General features: G+C 46.6%; 1 protein-coding gene across 1 annotated transcript in view; it reads right to left on the bottom strand.

The window, feature by feature from the left end:
- The window catches only part of LOC8026021 (lysosomal alpha-glucosidase-like), a 78,011-nt gene that overhangs the window by 28,286 nt on the left and 29,915 nt on the right, over positions 1-19,810 (bottom strand). Inside the window, exons 9-12 of the mRNA XM_042291174.1 lie at positions 5,837-5,962; positions 5,117-5,251; positions 2,464-2,580; positions 1,421-1,550 (exon numbers count right to left, since the gene is read on the bottom strand). Coding sequence (XP_042147108.1) covers positions 1,421-1,550; positions 2,464-2,580; positions 5,117-5,251; positions 5,837-5,962 — 508 coding nt within the window. The remainder of the gene's footprint in view (positions 1-1,420; positions 1,551-2,463; positions 2,581-5,116; positions 5,252-5,836; positions 5,963-19,810) is intronic.

Here is a 19,810-nt window from a genome sequence, read left to right on the forward strand (position 1 = left end):
GTGCGAGGCTCTAGTAACGTAATAGAAATATAATTAAAAAAAAATGTAATCAGCTTGGACGTAATAGATGAAAAAAGTACAGAGCTTCAAGGAGCTTTTTTTGTCGATTACATTTTGGTATAGACCAACAAAGACCCGAGACGACCAAGACGCGCAGCACTAGCTAGAGAATTTTTTATTGTTGCAACTCGCAACAGTTACGAAAATCTGGACGACCCGCGAATTTAGAATGTTCCAGGCAAAAATATGGATGGAAATCAGGCTGGAAAGCATCGCAAGTTGTTACAAGCACTTATTTAGGCAGGCTGGCTGTGAACATTGATTTCGTCACTATTCTTGCCCTGGACTAGCACCGTAATCACAAAGTCACTAAACACTTGTGCTTGATTGAGAGACACTACATTCGGTGCAGAACGTAGTTTTCTTCCTGCTCTGGACAGAGACAATAAATTTGAGGGATGTATTTTCGCCCACAACATTGTATTTAATTACAATTGTATTTGAAATACCTACGTTTTATTATTTAAATACACACGTCAAATACAATACTCAATTTGTAATTAAATACAAATGCAAAATACACAAAGTATTTGAAATACTTGTATTTGAAATACTGCCCATCCCTGGTGTATAGCATTTCGCTTTCATTGTCACACATGGCAGGGCACGTATCTCCTGCGCAACATTATTATAATGGCGGTTGACGTTACCTGGAAATAAAGGAAATTTCTTAGGTGAACTACAGTCGGTGACAGTTTAATAAGCGCCGTTTGTGGCGAGTCCTCCTGAGCATCCTATTGTCGCTCCACAGCCAATGACATGGTGGCATTAGACGATAATCGTGCCGAAGAACCAATCACGAAGCCTGAACTTAATAAGCCACGCCCTCGCGTGTTCTTATGTTGTCGCTGACCAATCGGAGTGCAAGCCGCCTGCTTCTTGCGCAGGGTTTGCGGTGACGTTAGAACGACGCTGAGCTCTGATTGGCTATGATGAAAAGGATAGTGGGTATAGACCTCAATGCTACATGCCTTAAGGTCTACCCAGAATTTTTTTTTCTCAATAAGTCAATAAGAGCTTGGCGTTTTGACATTATCGCAAAACCTGTGCAAGAAGCAGACGAACCTAAGCTCCGCATAGGCGTTTTTTTTGCTTTGTTTGGTCGTTGTCTGTGGAAGCACATGAGCGGCATTAGTTTAGTCAATGACAGCTGAAGAACGATATGGTGTAGAAAATTCTGATCATGTTCGACGCTACGGGAATGGGTCACAGTTGTTGTTATCGGGTGATGCTGGGATCCGATTGGCCATTAGAGACAGCGACACGCTTGAGTCGTCTGTGCTTTTATGAATGTCGGTGGCTCTAGAAGCCCCGTCAGTGGCTGTACTACATCAAGCTTATAGGTCTTACGAACACATACGGGTTGGGTAAGGCGGATCGTCGTAGACGGAGTTTGGGCACCTCATCTTCCAGTGGCCGAAACAAGCTTTCGTGACTTTCGGAGACACGACGTCTTTGATGCCGCTGAACTCGGTCGGCTCGTTCATGTCCTGCACGGGCATCAGCAGGTCTCATCAGATTTGGGGCGAAAGATCCAAGGCTATACTAACACCTCTTTCATGGCAAGACCGTGGTGCCTGGTTTTCTACGTTATATCTACCGGAGACCAACGCGAAGCACATAGTGGACACGTGCGCAACGTCATCCTTCGGTTTTGACTCGTGTTCGGTCGGTTATTAGACACGAGTCCCAGCCGAGCGCCTGCCGAAGCACTGTTGCCCAATCTGCGTTCCACGCTGGCCTGCGGATATAGGTCACGTAGAAAATTCAGCATTACGGCCTTACAACCTAAAAGGTGTCGGCTTATACTACGGTGTCTGTAACGCGTCTGCGACCGACGTGTTTAGCGTCCTATTCCCCCCACGTATCAAAAGTGGTCCCCGAAGTGGCAACGGATGACGTAGTAGCCACTGGGTCATGTTGTCGGATGTCGCCATCTTGGTAATTGGCGCAAGGAGTCCCGGCCAAACATCAGATCGCTGCTACAGACGACAGGCTTCGCTCCATCGGGGCGAGGGAGGTTATGGTGCCGTTAGACGCGCCTTCAAAAGCTGATAACGCCGGTTTCCTCCATGGGACAGGTAATGCTTTCGCATTGAAAGTGCGAGGGAACGCGAGTGTCGCTGTCGTCACGGAATTCTAACTTGTGGTTGCCAAAGCTTACGAACTGTCAAGCAAGATGGCGACGATAGCTACCCGCAGCAGTGCAGGCATCTGTCACATCCATAACCGTTGCTGCGACACTGCCAGGATTTTGGCCTACGACAGCGTGACACTTTTACGACATCATCCGGCTTTAATCGAGGAACCACTTTGTAGAACGCAGTAAACGCGCCAGTAGAAGACGCGTTCCAGCAACCATAGCTATTATAAGCGTCGTCACCACTGGGAAGTAGGAATTACCATCCAGATTCCGTCGAAGTGAACCAGTTTTCGCAAAATGTCGAGCTCCTTCGCCCACCAAGACTGGGTGGCGGACCGGAAGAAGTCGACGTACGCCACCGGCCCGCAGGGCCAAAGCTGCAATGAAAAAAGCAAGCGTGTACTCCTTGAAGCGTGGGCCATCCGAGGTTAGCACGCTGTTCGCCGTGAAAATGGCGCCATTCGACGAGCGGCCGGTTTCTAGTATGAACAAAAGTACCCAGTAAAGCGTTTGGAAGCCCTATAAAGTGTACAGGCAGTTTTGTTTCAATTCTCACGCGATAACTACTGCACAGATATTTTTGAAACTTTTACTTTAAAGACATTGATATCTTATTGAGAAATTAAACGGTACAAATATTTAACTACACTTTTTAATATCCATAAGAAATGAAGCTTGTCAAAATCGGTTCTTTTGGCCTTTTTGCGTTTGAAGACAATTTACAAAGTCCTCTTAATCATCGAAGTAAAAAAAGTCTTCCATTCCGTGTCTTCTAAATTAATTACGGAACCGAAGGATATCAAACTTTTTTGCAGAGTCTTTGAGGTATGGCGACACTTGTTCACTCTCTAGAGAATGAATTTCGCAAGTGCATTACCACGGCCTAGTCTGGGGTCTTTAACGTACCTCACACAATGATGATAACACGAACGCGCTCCGGTACGATGCTCATCCAGATAGAAACGGGGAGGGGTGGGCATGGGGACCCAGGATTCGGGGGTTCTGTAGCGCGGCCTTTCGTTCCACGTGCTTCAAGCTACAGTGCGCTAACGTAATTGGTCACCGGTCTCTCTTAAAATATAAAGGTGCTAGTTGGATATCCATGGCATGAACTCCAGGCCGAAGAACATGAGACAAGGAGTTAAAAAGAAAGGTTAGCTATGCGTTCTCTACATGACCTTTGCTGGTCTCAAATTTATCAGTTGTATTACGCGTATTATGAAACTAAAACAGAAGCTCTTCTGATATATGTTCTTTTTTTCAGTGACACTGGCCTCACTTATATCGCTGGTCACAAGTGACCAGCAGTTCGCTAAGTCGATGGAAAGTCAACGATAACCTGAAAAATTGTATTTGGCTTTCGGTTTTTCTTCTGGAGTCTCCTCGATACTTACCCGCCCAAGCATGATCAGATTCGTCGATGAGACGCTTGGAGGGTTGGACCGATCCTCCAAAGACGATATACTCGGCCAAGTCACAAATACAGCGGCTGCTTTGCCCCGGGCGAAAGGGGGATTCGTTTTGCTATTTCCAAGAAGAGCTGGAGACTGTGTGGAGGTCACGTAAGAGACACAAACAGGCAGAAATGTGAAACTGAATAGTGGGGTGCAGCAAACTAATTCCCGCGTCTTTGCCGTATGCTACGAAAGAGACGCAGCCACGGCCGAGGCGCTGCACGCCCTACTGCACACGGACTACAGAAAAGGCTAATCGCACACTCACCATGACGTTGTGCGACGTCATCTTGTAATCTGATGTTACACTGTGAAGGTGCCGCGTGACGTGATGGTACCGCGTGTATCACAATGTCACGTCATGGGGCCATGCGACGTCGCTTGACCACATGAAGTAACGTCACAATATCACGTGGCGTCACTGCGTCACATACACCATGATGTATGGTGTGAAAATGTTTCCGCTAAATTTAGTGGAGAAATCTTCCGGCTAAATCTAGCGAAGGCATTTTTCTGCTTAGCAAAGTAGCGGAGAAATTTCCCAGCCACGACGATCCTATACACGAAGCGCCCGGAAAGCTTCCAAAATTTGGCAATAGAGAGTTTTAGAATACTGGGCCCCAACAAATTGCGTCGCCCTAAAGGTCCCCCAATAGCTTGGCGCGTCGCATTGCGCAGGCGCCGTCTGCGCATGCGCAATGTGCCGCTTCAAGCTTCTTGAGGGACCTAAAGCATCGGGACCTCCTATTCTAAGACGCTATAATAACAAATGTCTCCGTAAAATGACTTCGCGGACTTTCGTTAAACGTCGCCATGTGAGCGATCGCCGTTTTTTTTACAATGTTATTTATTCAGTTACTGTAGAAATATCAGTCGCTAGGTGCTGTTAACTTAATTAAGGTGGCGATGCGGGCGAGTTGGTTCATGACTTAAGAAAATGGGAACAGCGCGCAAAAAGACGAGGACGACGAGATTAGAGCACAAGACAAGCGCTGACTATCAACTGAAGTTTTATTAAAAACGGCTCAAAAAAGAAATTACCACAAAGCCAACCAACGCCGAAACAACCAATGGCGTGTCGCTCACCATGCATCTATAAAATCGATATATTTTTTTGTGAAGATAAACCGAAGGCTGGCTGACGCAGTGCCCCGAGCCAGCTTTTTCGATAGCCATGCGCCTCCAGCACCTCTCATAACTGACCCTGCTGTCGTGATTCACACTTCCACAGGAAGAAAGTGGCGTCCGCTTATAAGGCCAAATTGTAGGTGTCGCTGATGGCACGGTCAGAAACGAACTGAAAAGGGCAGCTGTGTCGAAGAACTTCGACGTATATAAAAGCAGCGACAGTTCATTCCTCGCAGTATTGATCTTACGGGACGAATCCACGTTCGCGCTACGACTACCCTCTTGCTCAGTGAAAGACTCTTTATGCGATCCGGAACTACCAATAGAGTACCAGGTTAACGAGAAAACGAAGTCCAGACGTTCGGTGCATCTCGTCGACGTAGCTCCCCAGACCTCCATAGGTGTCATTGTCGACCGTGAACGTCTTGCAACCGTCCATGTAATCGATGTCCAAGTGTTGGACGTCCTGCGGATTACACACGCATAAGAATTTAATTACACCCCCCCCCCCCCCCAATCACGAAACACGAACATAACAACACCGCCCCGCATTTCTTCAGCTGTCAGAAAAAAAACAAAAAAACTAAGGCGTCTACTTTTCCGCAAAGCACTTTGAAGAGTCAATGGTGAAATGCTCAGTGCCACGCAATGCAAACTTTTATTTTTTTATTTTTTTTATTTTCGGACATATTTTTAGCTTTGTTGTTGGGCGATTGAGTTCCCTTAGTAGATTGCAGCAATTGTCTCTGCCAAGTCCTTTGCGGGAAAGAAGACGCTCCTGATAGTTTATAAAGTGCTCAATGCTCAATGCTCCATGGGTGTTTCAAAACCTAAGAAAAGAAATGTTCACCATTCATTCAGAAAATGCATAGAGCGTTCATTTAGGTACATATGTTCGTTGCAGGCTTCGTCACTGACGAAGCCGACCTCAAGAAACCACACGCTGGAACATTATATACAGCTGAATTCTTAGGAGAACATGACATTTTCATTTTGAAATCTAAAGTCTATCGCAAAGAAAAAGATTGAAGCGAAGCATTCAATTTCATACCATGGGGATGCGGGCTTCCCGGTTCCTCGAGACGACGAGTTTGAGGTTTTTGAGAGAGTCGTATCCGAACTTGGACAGTTGGAAGCCAAGTGCCCAATAAGGTGGAAAGAAAGGTCGCCCAATTAACTGTAAAATAAAAAAAAAGACAAACCAATTTTATTTTTCAGGTTTTAATGAACACGCACAGGCTATGCTTTTTTTTCTAAACTAGCTTGAAAAGGACCATCCGGCTGCCTCAAAGCGGCAGCCGAAGTTTTGCTAAAAGACGGTGCTCTTTGAAACCTTTTAGCGGAACGTACACTGTTAGCAAGTCCCGTGTATTTGGCGAATATTTGGGGTGAAAAACACGCTATTTACACAAATTACCATAAATTTACACGATGAGTAACGGATAATTCGTTCAGAAATCATGCGAGGTTGTAAAAAACGTGTTTTGGTTTGCTCATACACGCATAACCGTGTAGCCGACCTCGATAACACGCATCGCCCCCGGCGACGACCGCGGCATTGCCGGCTATCGAAGCACCGGAATGCTTGGGGACACACTTAAAAAGGACCGTCGAGACAAATGCCGCGGAAAGAAACATGTCTCGGAGACAGATATGCACCAAAAGCAATTGCGCCATGTCGCAGGACGTTGGCAAACCCGCACTTACCGTTTCTCGCCGCCATCTTCTGGTCGATGGCAATGCGGCTTCCCTCATGTCGCCCATGTTTGTATTTAGTTTAGGGGTCCTGATAACAGTTTCTTAGACACCACAAATAAAGTTATGGGTCTAATTATTCGTTCCAAACAGTTAAAATGGATATAAAAAGCGTGTCCTTGATGTGAACACGTGACATTGCAGTTGGTTTCGTTTTTGCTTCAACCTTCAACTGCAAGCGATCTGGCCACGGCGCAAGCGCAACGCCGATGTACGCTGGAAGCAAGCGCCGGTTGGCTTTCGTTGTTTTTGTTTGACCGGAGAAAATCTGGCAAGTACGCATGGCGCCGCTACTGTTTTGGTTTGACGGGACGCGAGAAGCTTCGCATAGAGCTTCGGAGTTTGCGAGCACATAGTGAAGACGTGACCGGAGAAGTGCCCCTGTGATGTTCCTGGAAGACGGAAAGTAGCATTCGTAATCGTCGTGTGTGCTTTGAAAGCGAAGGGAGTCACAGGGTCCACGAGTTCGCAACCACAAGCCAAGGTTCACGACAGCGCGGCGTTGACTTCGGCGATCTCGTTCTGTTTGGTGCAACCCGGCGATGCTAAAAAGAGCTGAAACATTCGTCGTGTGTGGTGCGGTGCTTTGTATTCCGGGTCTGTTTGAACCACGCTTTTAACACGGAGCGCAAATTGTTTGTTGCGTGGTGGAGGTTCAACGGGTACAGTCCCGTCGTCGTCAGCTGATCCGGTCCAGCTGGTCCGGGAGGACGCAGCGAGCGTTTTTAAAAGTAAATCTTCCTTTGTTCCGTTTCAAACTGTGGAAGTATCCCGACAGATACCGTGAGTAAGAAGCAGCGGGCGTTTTCAACAAAATTACGTTGTTTTAATTGAATAATGGACTCCGGATTGTTGTCTTAAATCTGCCGTTTTTTTACGCTTCCTGTTGGACAGCGTTAGCATAGCGACGCACACCGCTCGAGTAGATGATTCGGTCCTGCAACGAGTTTGTTGCGCCAATCATGCGGCGTGAATAAATTAGGGCAATGTTTCCTACCTGCCCACAGATGCATGTACTCAGACCATTTTTTATGTTGTGAACGTAGTGCTCTTTCTTTATTTTGTAAGACGCGTTGGTGCATTTATTATGGTTCAATCACTTGAGAGTTGAGAAATTGGAGAGCGAGCAAGCTTTCTCAACTTTGTCTCTCTCTCTGGCACTGCCCTGTTTCAGTTTCAGTAGGCATATCTACTAGCAGGTACAAACTGCTCTAAAGCAGGTAAAAAACGGGAAGCTTAGGACGGTGCGGACTCCGTATTTCGCGCTTTTCGCAAGGTGACAGGGTAAATGCTTTTGTGAGATATGCGGAATGTGCAAGCGATTTTGTTATGCCCGTCGTTTGCGTCTCTCCAGCAAAACGAATATGGTGATCTACTACAAAGGCGCAATCACAAGCCAAGATTTAAGATAGCAGTCGTTTGCTTCGGTGATCCGTGTAGCTGTATTTTACCCTGCTCTCTGCAACACCGTGTCATGACGAAGAGCTGGAATGGTCACGGTTTGTGCTGGCCTCCCGGTTGACAGAAACCCGCGTCGCCCGCATCGGCACCGAGTGCGCTTGGGTTGTTGATGCTCAAGCCTTTCATCCGCGGCTTGTCGCCAGCTCATCCTGCTGCTCAACGGTGAGGAAGCGGCGAAAGTAACCTCGGAAGTGAATGTAAATCCTCGTTCATTCAGTTATCCGGTGTCAAAGTGTGGAAGATGTCGAACGTGTACTGAGGGCGGGAACTACGAGCGTTTTGCCTTGCTTTTATAACCGAAACCAGACCAACGAGATAACTGCCTTGCGTACTCTAAAATGACGGAAGCAATAAGTTTCAACAGGTCGAGTACGTCACCGGGGATGTAGGCGAGACGGTGCACACTGTTTAAACGCTTGCAGTATCCACGAGTGGTACCAGGAAAGCGACGTCAACAGAGAAGGAGCTCGCGATTCAGCATAATGCACTGCTACGGGCCCGTGTATCTTCAAAGTTCGGGGTGGTGGCAGTATAAAAAAAAGACGCATCAGCGCCCCACACCAGTGTTCACGAATAACACCGGTCACAAACTCCCAAGCCCCACCGCTCTTCTCGACACCGACACGACATACGACAACAAACTGCATCAAAACGCCCCAAAAGTGAAGGTGTCTGCTCCCGTACTGCAACCAGAGGAGTGCAACTTCCTTTACCGCCCATGGAACGCAAATTGGAAAACCCTGGGAGGCCGCAGCGCCATTTGAATCCCCTGGTATCTGGTGGCTGTACTAAAATCAACATGGCGGCTCAGCGAAACCAAAACCGAAACTGCACGGCAGCGCCATTGTGTTTGGATGGATGGGCGGTAGCTTGCGCCACCTAGAGTTAAAAAAATATATATTGTAGCTGTTTTTTTTTTTGTTTTGTTTTGCTCGGTTTGCGCGTTGCTTTGCTAGGCTTCTGCTGCTTTGCGGCTGGTTTTCGCATTTCAATGCTGGTTAATGTGCGTTGAAACGCACACAAGCCAGCACTGAAAAGCAAGACCAGCAGCAAAGCAGCAGAAACCTAGCAAAGCAACGAAAGTGACACATACACAAAAAAATATGCAATGCTTGTCCTTTTGCGTTCATTTTTATTCAACAGACAGTAGAAAATACAGACGAAATTTTTCACTGTTTTGCACACGAGAAACAAAGAAATGAACAACAAAACAGGATAAAACGTTAAGGTTACGTGCGACGAAGGTGATGATATGCGTTCTTGCAAATTTGATTATATAAGTAAGCGTATAAGTAGGGTTCGGAGTTTTCGGTTTAAACCGATAAAAACCGATAAAAGTACGCCGAATCCATTTTCGGAAATTCGGTTTTAACCGAAAAAGGTAAGTTTGTAGGTTCGGCGTTTTCGGTTTAAATCGATAAAAACCGATAACAGTAAGTCTAATTCGTCAGGTTTTTAGGGCCGCGTCGAGGTGGGTGGGGGAGGGAGAGAGAAAGAGAGAGGGTTTTGCAAGGTTCGACATTGTGGGACGTCTTCGTGATTGCCCTCTTCCAAGGTTCAACATGCAACAAAAGATATCTTGGATTGGCCTTCGCAGGACATCTGTGTCCTTTCTGTGGTCAGGCTTTGTGTGTAAAGTTCCCGGTCCTAAAAAAAAAGTTCGGATGTGGACTAGTGTAAGGTTTTTGCGCTTCATGCACTTCAGAGGACATCGAGGAAAGCCTTTAATGCCTTTCTTAACACCCTCTCTCAAACTTCCCTGTAATTAAGAACATAAATACAATATATATATATTTTTTTTTGCCATTCCGTTGGTTTTTGTACGGTCATCACCTCAGATGGTCACGTCGTCAGAATGGGAAGGAAGAAGAAGCGCGCTGAAGATTACGCCCGCGAATTCTGCGATTCTGAGGTGTGTCCCGATGGAAGTTGTAGCGAAGACCATGTATGTATATGTGCCGTGATTCTTTGAGCGATCACAAATATCACAGCTACAAAGATCATCTGATCCGGTGTCCGATGGTGTTTCTTTCATATTCACCGAAAAAAAAAATGGTAAACTTTTTGGGGAATAAATATACACCGAAAAAAACCGAAAACTAAATTTTAAAATAAAGACCGAAAAAAGTACGCCGAATTTTGAAAAAATAAAAACCGAAAACGCAGAACCCTACATATAAGTAAAGACCGACGACGGTGTCTTAATTGCAACTAAAGGAAACTAAGCAATGAGTACCAAGAAAAACAGCTCAGCTCTTTGGTATTGAGTCTTCATCGAGAACCTGCCCATTCGTTTTTAATATTATCACTTAAATTTAGGAGTGAGTCACTGCTAAACGAAACGGGAAACCAGAGCGGATCGCTCTATCGCTCATCCTCAGTTAATCGAAAAATATTTAGGCTCATATTTTCACTCCTCGCGAACAGACGCGTGAATCGCTGACAACAGTGCCAAATAAACAGCTCACAGCAAAAAGTTTGCCATCTTTTAAAGTGAGCATATGTGCTCGATCTTGATATGAAAAAGTCTACACAGAAGTCTCCAGTGATTTGACAATGACATATTTCTCGCGGCGAGTGAAGAGCAATCCTGAACAATGATAAGATTTGGTTTTGTGATTGGAAACCATTGTAGCTATTGCCAAAATCAAACAATTAATACTCAGTACCACTGCGACAGTTAAGTTTTGTTGCAAACATCTAATCAGAAACTTAAGCAAGAGAAGACCAAAAGAGCGTTCCGCACGTCCATTCGAACTCGAAACCATTGATATCCCGGCTTTCGGCAGTCATTGTTTCCCCACTTGGCACATCAGGTGGTGTGTTGATGACGAAAATCCATGCTTGACCACATTACACCAACAACAAGTTCCCACGAAAAAGAAAAGAAAGCTGCGCGCGCACGAACGCGGGACGAATCTCGCGCCGCGACGCACTTCCAGAAGCGAAACAACACGCCGGTGTAGGACGCCGATCTCACTACCCCTCTGCTTCGACTACGGTAGTGGTTATGGCGTACGCCAAAATCAATACCGTAGTCATTTCGGCGTACGCCATAGTCAATACCGTAGTCTTTTTCGCATACCCCAACCACACTACCCTTACGCCAAATTCAATACCTTGAATAACGTCGGTTCAGCAGGGGTTGAGCCAGATGAGCTCCGCATTTCGCTAAAACTGGCGGAAGTAACTTTCTGCAGCAAAATACCCTGATTGTTTGTTGTTGTTTGTATGAGCAGCGGAACGTGCGCGGCAGGCGTTGTTAATTTTGATTAGCGTTGATACGGCTGACGGCGCACAGAGCTGAAGGGCACAAGCAAGGAAGCTTGGAGCGATTCTGTGTGAATGTGATTTGACATCGCTTCTTTCTGTTTCTTCGATCATGGTGCAAATGCAGGTGCCTGACTCCCGAACGATTCGAAGGCAAGAGTGGTAGCCCGCCTGTCCGCATGCAATTGGTCTCAATTGCATGCACTGTCGTCATTTTGGGCACATCGGAAGAAAATAAGACGCTTACTATTTTAAATAGCGTGCGATCGGCCTGTCTAGGTTCTGGCGGGGTCCATATCGCTTGAGCGAATGATGTTTTAGCGAACAGCGACATTTGAGCGAATCGACGTTGTAGCGAAGAACGGGGGCCGCGCTGCGCTTACGCCGTTTCGCGGCGACAGTCTGCGGCGGCTCATTACAAAAATGCTAATCCATTTGGCCCACCCGAAAACGCCGCTTCGCGGCGTCCGACCTTTCGCTAAAGTGTCATTCGGTAAAACGTGGGCGTTCGCTAAAACGTCATTTGATCAAGTGAGTGCATCCCGGGGACTGGAGGCATTCACTTGAGCGAACGACGTTTTAGCGAACGAAGCCGAAACAATGACGTTTCATCGAATGACATTTTAGCGAATACGGAGGGGTCGCCGGTTTCCTATCCTCCCCTGGTGTAAAAGCCTAGTTTGTCCAAATAGTACCTTAGTTTGACGAATCCCTAGGCGGTACACCCAAAGAAGCTAATATACCGTTCGGATTAGCCTCCTTTTGTAATGAGCCGCCTTGTCTGGCGCCGCGAGTGCTGGTTCCGCGTAGCCCAGTTTTTAATTTCACGACAAATCAACTAAACATGGTGGTTGGGGATGTCTGTGCGCTCGCTACATCACTGTTGTTCTGATGCTACACAGCGCACATGCAAGATGCAAGCATGGTGTTCTAGAATAACGCAGGTATGCGCGTGTATGCGTGCCCTGTCGCTTTGTACTGTATTAATATTACCCTGTATCATCATAATCCATGCAACAGTATTATTTGAACAAAGATTTGCCTCGTAGGGTAATACGTAGGGTAATAAGAAATATTCGTAGGGTAATGTAGGGTTTTCTGGACGCTGCCGTGGGGTATTTTCGAAAAATAGGTTGGCAACACTGGGACTATAGTGCAGCGCTCGTCCTGTGTAGGGGTGTCGCGAACCGGTCGCGGTTCGAGTTCGACCAGGTTCGACTTTTTCGAACTTTTAGTGGAAAGTTCGACGAACCTTGTATTGAGGTTCGACTCGTGTGCGCATGTGCGACAGGATGACCAGTTGGCTTCGGATTGGATGGTAATGGCTAAGAGATGAATTAAGTGCAGCGTTGATTGGCTATTTCAGTCAATACAGTACTAAAAATTAAGTTATTAACTTCTTCATTGATTAGAATTAGTTTCTTTTAATTGCAGCTGTTCACAAAATAAAATAACCCCTTGCATAAAAAAAAAAAAAAATTCTCCAAACCTAGACATGCTTGTATTAAGGACTGGCCACACTGTCCATAAAGTCGAACCGGTCGAATCTGGTGAAAAGTTCGAAGGTTCGTCGAACCGGTTCGACTCAGTCGAACCCCGGAAGTTCGACCAAAAAATCTGGTTCGACAAAAGTTCGCGACACCCCTAGTCCTGTGGTGTTTGTTTCTTTCCTTGGTCTTTGTTTTGCGCTGTTGTACCTACATGACGTTTAACCAATCATAAACCTGAATTTTTTTTTTTTATCTACTGTAGTTGCCCTTGCAATTGCTTGAGCTCCTGTACCATCTGCTCAGCCTGTGAGTTGCCGGTGATGAGGTGCGCTGGTGACTCAGATGATATTCATGCAATAAATCATGGTAACTTAAAGCAGCTCCGTTGCCCAAACAAACCTTCATTAACACTTCAATTGTGTCTAACAAAGACCATAAATCCTTGATTACTACGCTCGACGACATGCTGCTATCCACTCACACCTCTAGCCATTTGGTGTATAACAACCTGAAATGCTTTTCCTCACTGAACCAGCAAAGCCTATGTGAATTTCATTCCACGATGTTGGCCATTCTCACTGTGTCAGTGCTTTTAGCTTGTGTTTCTGGTTGTTTGGCATTAAGTATGGGATCCAGACATAATGGTCCCGGACATTATGATCCCAGACAATATGGTCCCGGACAATATGGTTCCGGACAAAATGGTTCCATGTCGTTTTCACTACATTTTTTCTTTTTTTTTTCTTGCTTTTCACAGGTTTATAGATTGCATGTATTTATTTTTGGTGAACATTTGTGACATGAGCCATTGGTTATTTTAGAGTTACTTTTTAATTGCTTGGTCTTCAAAGGTTTATGTTATTAAATGTGATTCGCAAAATACTTATATTGCGAGCCGTTCGTCAATCTAGAGTTTATATTTTTCACGGATAATTTTCGCCATTTGTTCTACTTTTCGTGTGTTCAACTTGAGTTTCAACCAGGCTATCGAGAAATGCAACAGCAACTTCAAACAATCTGCACACAATTGAGCCGTATCATGAATGACCCTCTGAAAGGCGTGGGCCAAGTGCCGTTTCAGGATCGTAGACCTTTTGGACTGGATTGGGTTTTTATGGCACAAGGGCTGCTGAAGCCCAACAGCATCAAAGAAGGGTAGACCTTTTGTGGGAACGTAATAAAACGTGTCATGTGTTCAAAAGCATGTTTATTATTTTCCATTCTTACTTTCTAACATATTGCATCAAAACATGCGGTATCTGCACGGTAGATTGCCTTTATTCCCCCTATGACGAATCGACATGTGACGAATGAACCGTTAAAAGTAATCGCTGCAGATATCAGTGACATTTTAGACAGTGCGTCAAATGTGTCAGAAATTTTACTTGGGACCATTTTGTCCAGGTTTGCGCTTGGGACCATATTGTTCGGGATCATATTGTCCGGGATGATATTGTCCGGGACCATTTTGTCTGGGACCATATTGTCCGGGACCATATTGTCCTACACCCTGCTATTTTCACCAATTCCTGGCCATCAGATGTATAGCTTCTGGCGCAGGCTTTCATGGCGATGATTCTGCGGTATGTGGAGTGCACCAGAGTCAGCGACCCAGACCGTGGATCCATTGGTATCACAACGCATGATCCCTGCATTAAACAACATCATGTCACCAACACACTGATCTCACCAGCTATTGTGCACATGCTTGGTGACGCCATAACTGCTCACAGGGGACAGACGGCCGTGCACAAGACAGGTGGTGTCGTTTCGTGTACTGCACGCACAGGCCCACAGCGGGGTTACCGCGCGTGCAGGGGACTGCAGTTCTCAGAATGAATAGCGGCAGCAGCAGCGTAACAAAACTCTTGAATAGGTCTAAAATATCCTCTCTGGGGCCTCCGACATTTCTACCCTGAACTGCTTCGGACACGTGAGAAAGGGTGAAATTCTATGTGGTCTTTTCTGCCAGCTTCTGGAACATAATTAGAGTCTCCTGCAGGTCAAGAATGGCAGGAGAAGTCTCTGTCCCTCTCTTTCGACATTGGCGGAGTGAACACTGGAGAGAAGCAAACCACCTATCATGACAAGTAGAGGTGGTTTCCTCTTCTCCACTCTCATGCTGTTCTTGACCTGCAACAGACTATAGCGCCCTTGTCAACACTTGCAACATGAGCAGAACTGTGGGAGGGTTGGGCTCATCCTTGCCCGCAGGAAAGGCAGTCTGCTCAAAATGTCTGCGTTCAGATTCTTCAACGCACAGCTACAGGCAACACTGAATTTGATCAGTAACCTGCTGGCACCTGTCAGCACCATGGATCATCTTGATCAACTCGAGGCAATGATGCCGAAAACCTCGTCCTCGGAGTTTTCGTGCAGCGTGGACTCTGACGTACACTGCTCCAAGAGTCCGCAAAGAAAAAAAGGTCCAAGGCACCTAGGAAGAGGGTTCCTGCTCAAGCTGAGTCAGCTGCAGACACTGCAGTCGCTGACCAACGTGACTGTCAGCTCGGTTTCTCGGCTGCGCACGGACATCATCGCCTGGTTTCACCAGATAGATTTCAGGTTCCAGACGTTTAAAGTTGCACCAGGTGAGGCCATCCCATTGATTGTATCCAAGCTACCATCTAAGCTAGGACTCCATGTGGATTAGGTACCACCTCAAGACGGCCAAGCTAACAATGTAGGAGCAAATGAAGAAAGGTTTCCGTCATCGTTGCAACGTGGACAACGAAGCTGAGGCGAAACAAAAGATGTTCAGCACAAGTCAGCACTCGGGAGGGTCCTGCACCCAGAACCATACATACGATCCTGCACCGACTCCGCCTTCCGTTTACTGGGGCTCATCCACGAGTGCAGCTACCCAGAGACGAAGGCGGAGAAATGCAAGGTTATCCTGGCCACACTCTTCCACAAAGCACGAAAGCATGCTTCGAGAGGCGCTTCGCTTCGTTGAATGAGTTGATGGACTCTTTCCTTTGCTTTGACCAGGTTGTCTTCAGCCAACCAAAGACACCGGTTTTGGCTCTCGCTGCAGAGCGAGTGCAAGCTGCGCAGGGACAAAGAAAGCGCGCTCCCTCCTGCTCTCGAAGCAGGGCCGGCCACCGCTTCATCGGAACGCCGACGACAGCAATCGTCACCAGCACCCTTCTGCAACAGAGAAGCAAAAGAAGCAGCATGCGTCGCTTCAGCATATGTCAAAAACTTCGCGGGACTTTCAATGTTCTTCGTCCCAATATCCTGAAGTTCGTCCGCTCCGTCTCATTTGTAAGAGAAGCGGCCACTTTGGTCACGTGATGCCGGCAAGAACTGACCCAAGAATTTCTGGAATGGCAACGGCACTTTGAGTCTGTTGCATTGTTGACGGAGAAAAGTGAAAACTTGATGCCCCTACCGCCTGGAAGGTGTCATCAGTGGTTTGTCACATCACCTCTGGTGCTGCAGTGGGCATCAAGACAATTAAGCTTAACAATGCGGAATCTGAGCCCATTTTCCGTTGATCAAGCCTTTTTTTGCCAGGGGACTTCTGTCTCAGAACCTTGGAAAGTTGCCAACCCTCAGCACCAACGTTGGTGTTACATTCGACAGCGGTACGCAGCTCGGAAGTTGACCTCCAGACAAATCAAGCTTGCTCAAGAAAAGCGAGAAAGCGACTTTGACAGTGGCACACGTATGTTCTTTTTGAGAAGGACTAGCTCGTGTTGTAGGAGAGCCCACTCATCAGAGTCAAGGCAACACTATGATTTACTGGCCCTCGCCAAATTGTGAGCCGGCTCTCTCCCGTGAACTACTAGCTTGAACTCGTGGATGGTACTGGCCGCGATGTAGTGCATGTGGAGAAACTGAAGCCGGTCATCAAATTTGTGCAGCCTCTACCTGGGGACTGAACTTTGTAAAATTTATGTCTTGTCTCATTTATCACGTCGTATGTATATCATTATTTATTCATGTGCATATTGCTCAACGCAGTATTTGTTTAATGTTTGTTTAGTGTTTGTTGTATGGCAGCGTGATATCAGGTCAACACTTAAGAACCTTGGCACGTGATGAGCTGCAAAAGAGACATCGCTCTGAAGCGGCTTGTGCGAACGCTCATGATCGAAATAAAAGAAGTAGTTTTGGCATGGTAGCTGATGACGTTGACATGTCTTTCCTGAGCACGGTGCCCATTTATCTTGATGACCGATCCAGATCGTCACAACAACATTACCCAGGTAAATTTCCATGATAGGTTTTCCTGCTAGGACTGTCTCCTTGCAGAGCTGGAAAATTGCCGCGGCAGCCGAAATTTTCAAGAGCATCCTTTTCACTCTGTCGTCCTTTGATGGTGTTTATAGTGAGCATATCTGCTGTCTCCACTGTCACACACAGCTATAGTGGAATGCCTTGTGGCTGGGGCCTCTGCCATGGTCTGCGTGGGGGTGGGTTGGGGCACAGCAAGTTTTCTTATCTTCCCCTCTGGGTTATGATTATTCATTGTTTCCATACGTGTATGTGTTATCTTGTACTTACGACTACAGTTTGTGGTGGTGGTGTTTGCCTGACGTGAGGTTTTTCTCAACTTTTCCACAGCCAGTGAGAAAAACCTCACGTCAGGCAAACACCACCCCCACCATCACACCTACTCAGTGGCGGACTAGCAGGCGCACATGCGTAAGGGTACTAACCTTACCGTCTAGCCTTGCACGCCGCTGAGTGGACAAACTTTCTTGTGCAAATAAAAATTATTATTATTATTATTATTAGCGAGGTCCAGTGTTGAAAAAAAAGCGCCTCCAAGCACGCTCGCCACAAAATCTGCTACAGCCCGCATCAGATTTACCGCCAGTTTTTCAACCGCGTTGTGTTGGCTCGATTATGCCTTAGCTTTGGAGCATCCAGAGTTCTGCCTCCACTGCGGTACACATTGCAAACGGAACAGGGCTAGCCTTCAAAAAGCGCAGTGCTGCATCTTTTTTCAGATCCAGGTTCACCAAGGGTTCTTTGTGCCTGCTCATCCCTGGGTCAAGAGCTTCCTCATGTGTCAGCAACGCGTCATCTAGGGTCTTGCCCTGGTCAAGGTGGTAAGCTACTGTCAACCTCAAACTCCATTGGTCTCCCTTCGACTTTGGGTAAGACCAGATAATTCTTGACCAGTACATTATTCAGTGAAGAAAGGGAGAAAACACAGGCGAGCTGGTGAATGACAAACATAGTAAACCCGAGACTTAGGAAAATAAAAAAAAAATGAAATGAACATTGAAGTCTCGGACACAGGTTGAAGTTTATTCAACAAACACCACCTTATATACACGTCCATACCTCCTTCACAATACACCCTTTGGCGAATACGTACTGCCACCTAGATACGCGACTGGGATCGAGAATAAATGGCTAGAAAACAACGCGAGCACCAGGCCTCTCTAACCTGTTCGACACACAAAACGTGAGCCACATTCTGTTTGCCCATTAAGCCGCTGTGACCTAGATACGGTTTCCCCAAACTTGCCTTTGTCCCGATCGTCGGTTATTTTCTGTCCCGAAGCCGACATGAAGAAACCATTTTCCCTCTCTGCTCGGCCAAAGGAAAATAAAGAAGGTAATAGAACCATTTACTCTCAAACCAATGTTTCTACAAAAGATCCTACTACTAGGTGTAACATAACTTCCGACCATACCCAGCACACGAAACAAGAAACAAAAAGGACATGAAACCCAGACACAAAAGAACAGGCCAAAACAAAGGACCTCAAACCGCAAAGGCTGCACAAGCGCAAGATGGTATAGCCTCGACTGCCTTCACAGCGCTTGCAGTGAATGAGCACTCGTGCAACCGCCATGGTGTGATCCAAAGCAATTAGCTCACACTTGTAGAATCTAGCTGGCTAACAGTCCATGCTAAGGGGAGATGAAGCATAGAAAACTGCAGCTCTAGGCACAAAGAAAAAAAAAATAACCTGCCACATTGGAAGATTATAGGAACAGGGAGGGGGGCAACGAGTTTGCATTATGTGGGGGATGGAGAATATAGCACCCCTGCCCACCTGTTCCGACGCAACTTCGCACATAACCCGAGCCTATTTAAAGATCTATATCACATTCCCACCCGATCTGATCGGCATTCCTAATCAGTTTTATTTTCATATGTTCAGTGACAATGCAAGCCAGTTTTAAATACTCTACTTTTATAATATTACTTTTCCGTACTTCTCACTGCAACATTTTCATGGCGAGCATACTGTTCTCTAGATCACGAGAGCCGCGCACAAGTAGCGAGCTTCAGTTTGGGCATCTAGGACGTAGTACGTAGCAGTTGTTCGTCTCGTACGCACTGCAAAATCTGCGTAAAACGATCCAAACTTCTTTCAACAAGCGCTGTGACCCAAGGGGGTATCGGAGGTCGAGTGTGTTAGCGCACCGCAGCTCGTACAGCGAAAGGTCCCGCTGCCAGGGATCCCCACCCCCACCGCGTTTCGATCTGTTGTGAGGCACATACCCCAGGCTAGCAGTCGTACTGTAGTGGCTAAATTTTCTCATATACAGCCTGAAACGGTGTCGCCAGAACCTAGACAGGCCGATCGCACGCTATTTAAAATAGTGAGCGTCTTATTTTCTTCCGATGTGCCCAAAATGACGACAGTGCATGCAATTGAGACCAACGGACAGGCGGGCTACCACTCTTGCCTTCGAATCGTTCGGGAGTCGGGCACCTGCATTTGCACCACGATCGAAGAAACAGAAAGGAGCGATGTCAAATCACATTCACACAGAATCACTCCAAGCTTCCTTGCTTGTGCCCTTCAGCTCTGTGCGCCGTCAGCCGTATCAACGCTAATCAAAATTAACAACGCCTGCTGCGCGCGTTCCGCTGCTCATACAAACAACAACAAACAATCAGGGTATTTTGCTGCAGAAAGTTGATTCCGCCAGTTTTAGCGAAATGCGGAGCTCAACTGGCTCAACCCCTGCTGAACCGACGTTATTCAAGGTATTGAATTTGGCGTAAGGGTAGTGTGTTTGGGGTATGCGAAAAAGACTACGGTATTGACTATGGCGTACGCCGAAATGAC

Source organism: Ixodes scapularis, unplaced genomic scaffold (assembly GCF_016920785.2).
Source record: "Ixodes scapularis isolate PalLabHiFi unplaced genomic scaffold, ASM1692078v2 PGA_scaffold26__3_contigs__length_393636, whole genome shotgun sequence".
NCBI classification, from domain to species: Eukaryota; Metazoa; Arthropoda; class Arachnida; order Ixodida; family Ixodidae; genus Ixodes; species Ixodes scapularis.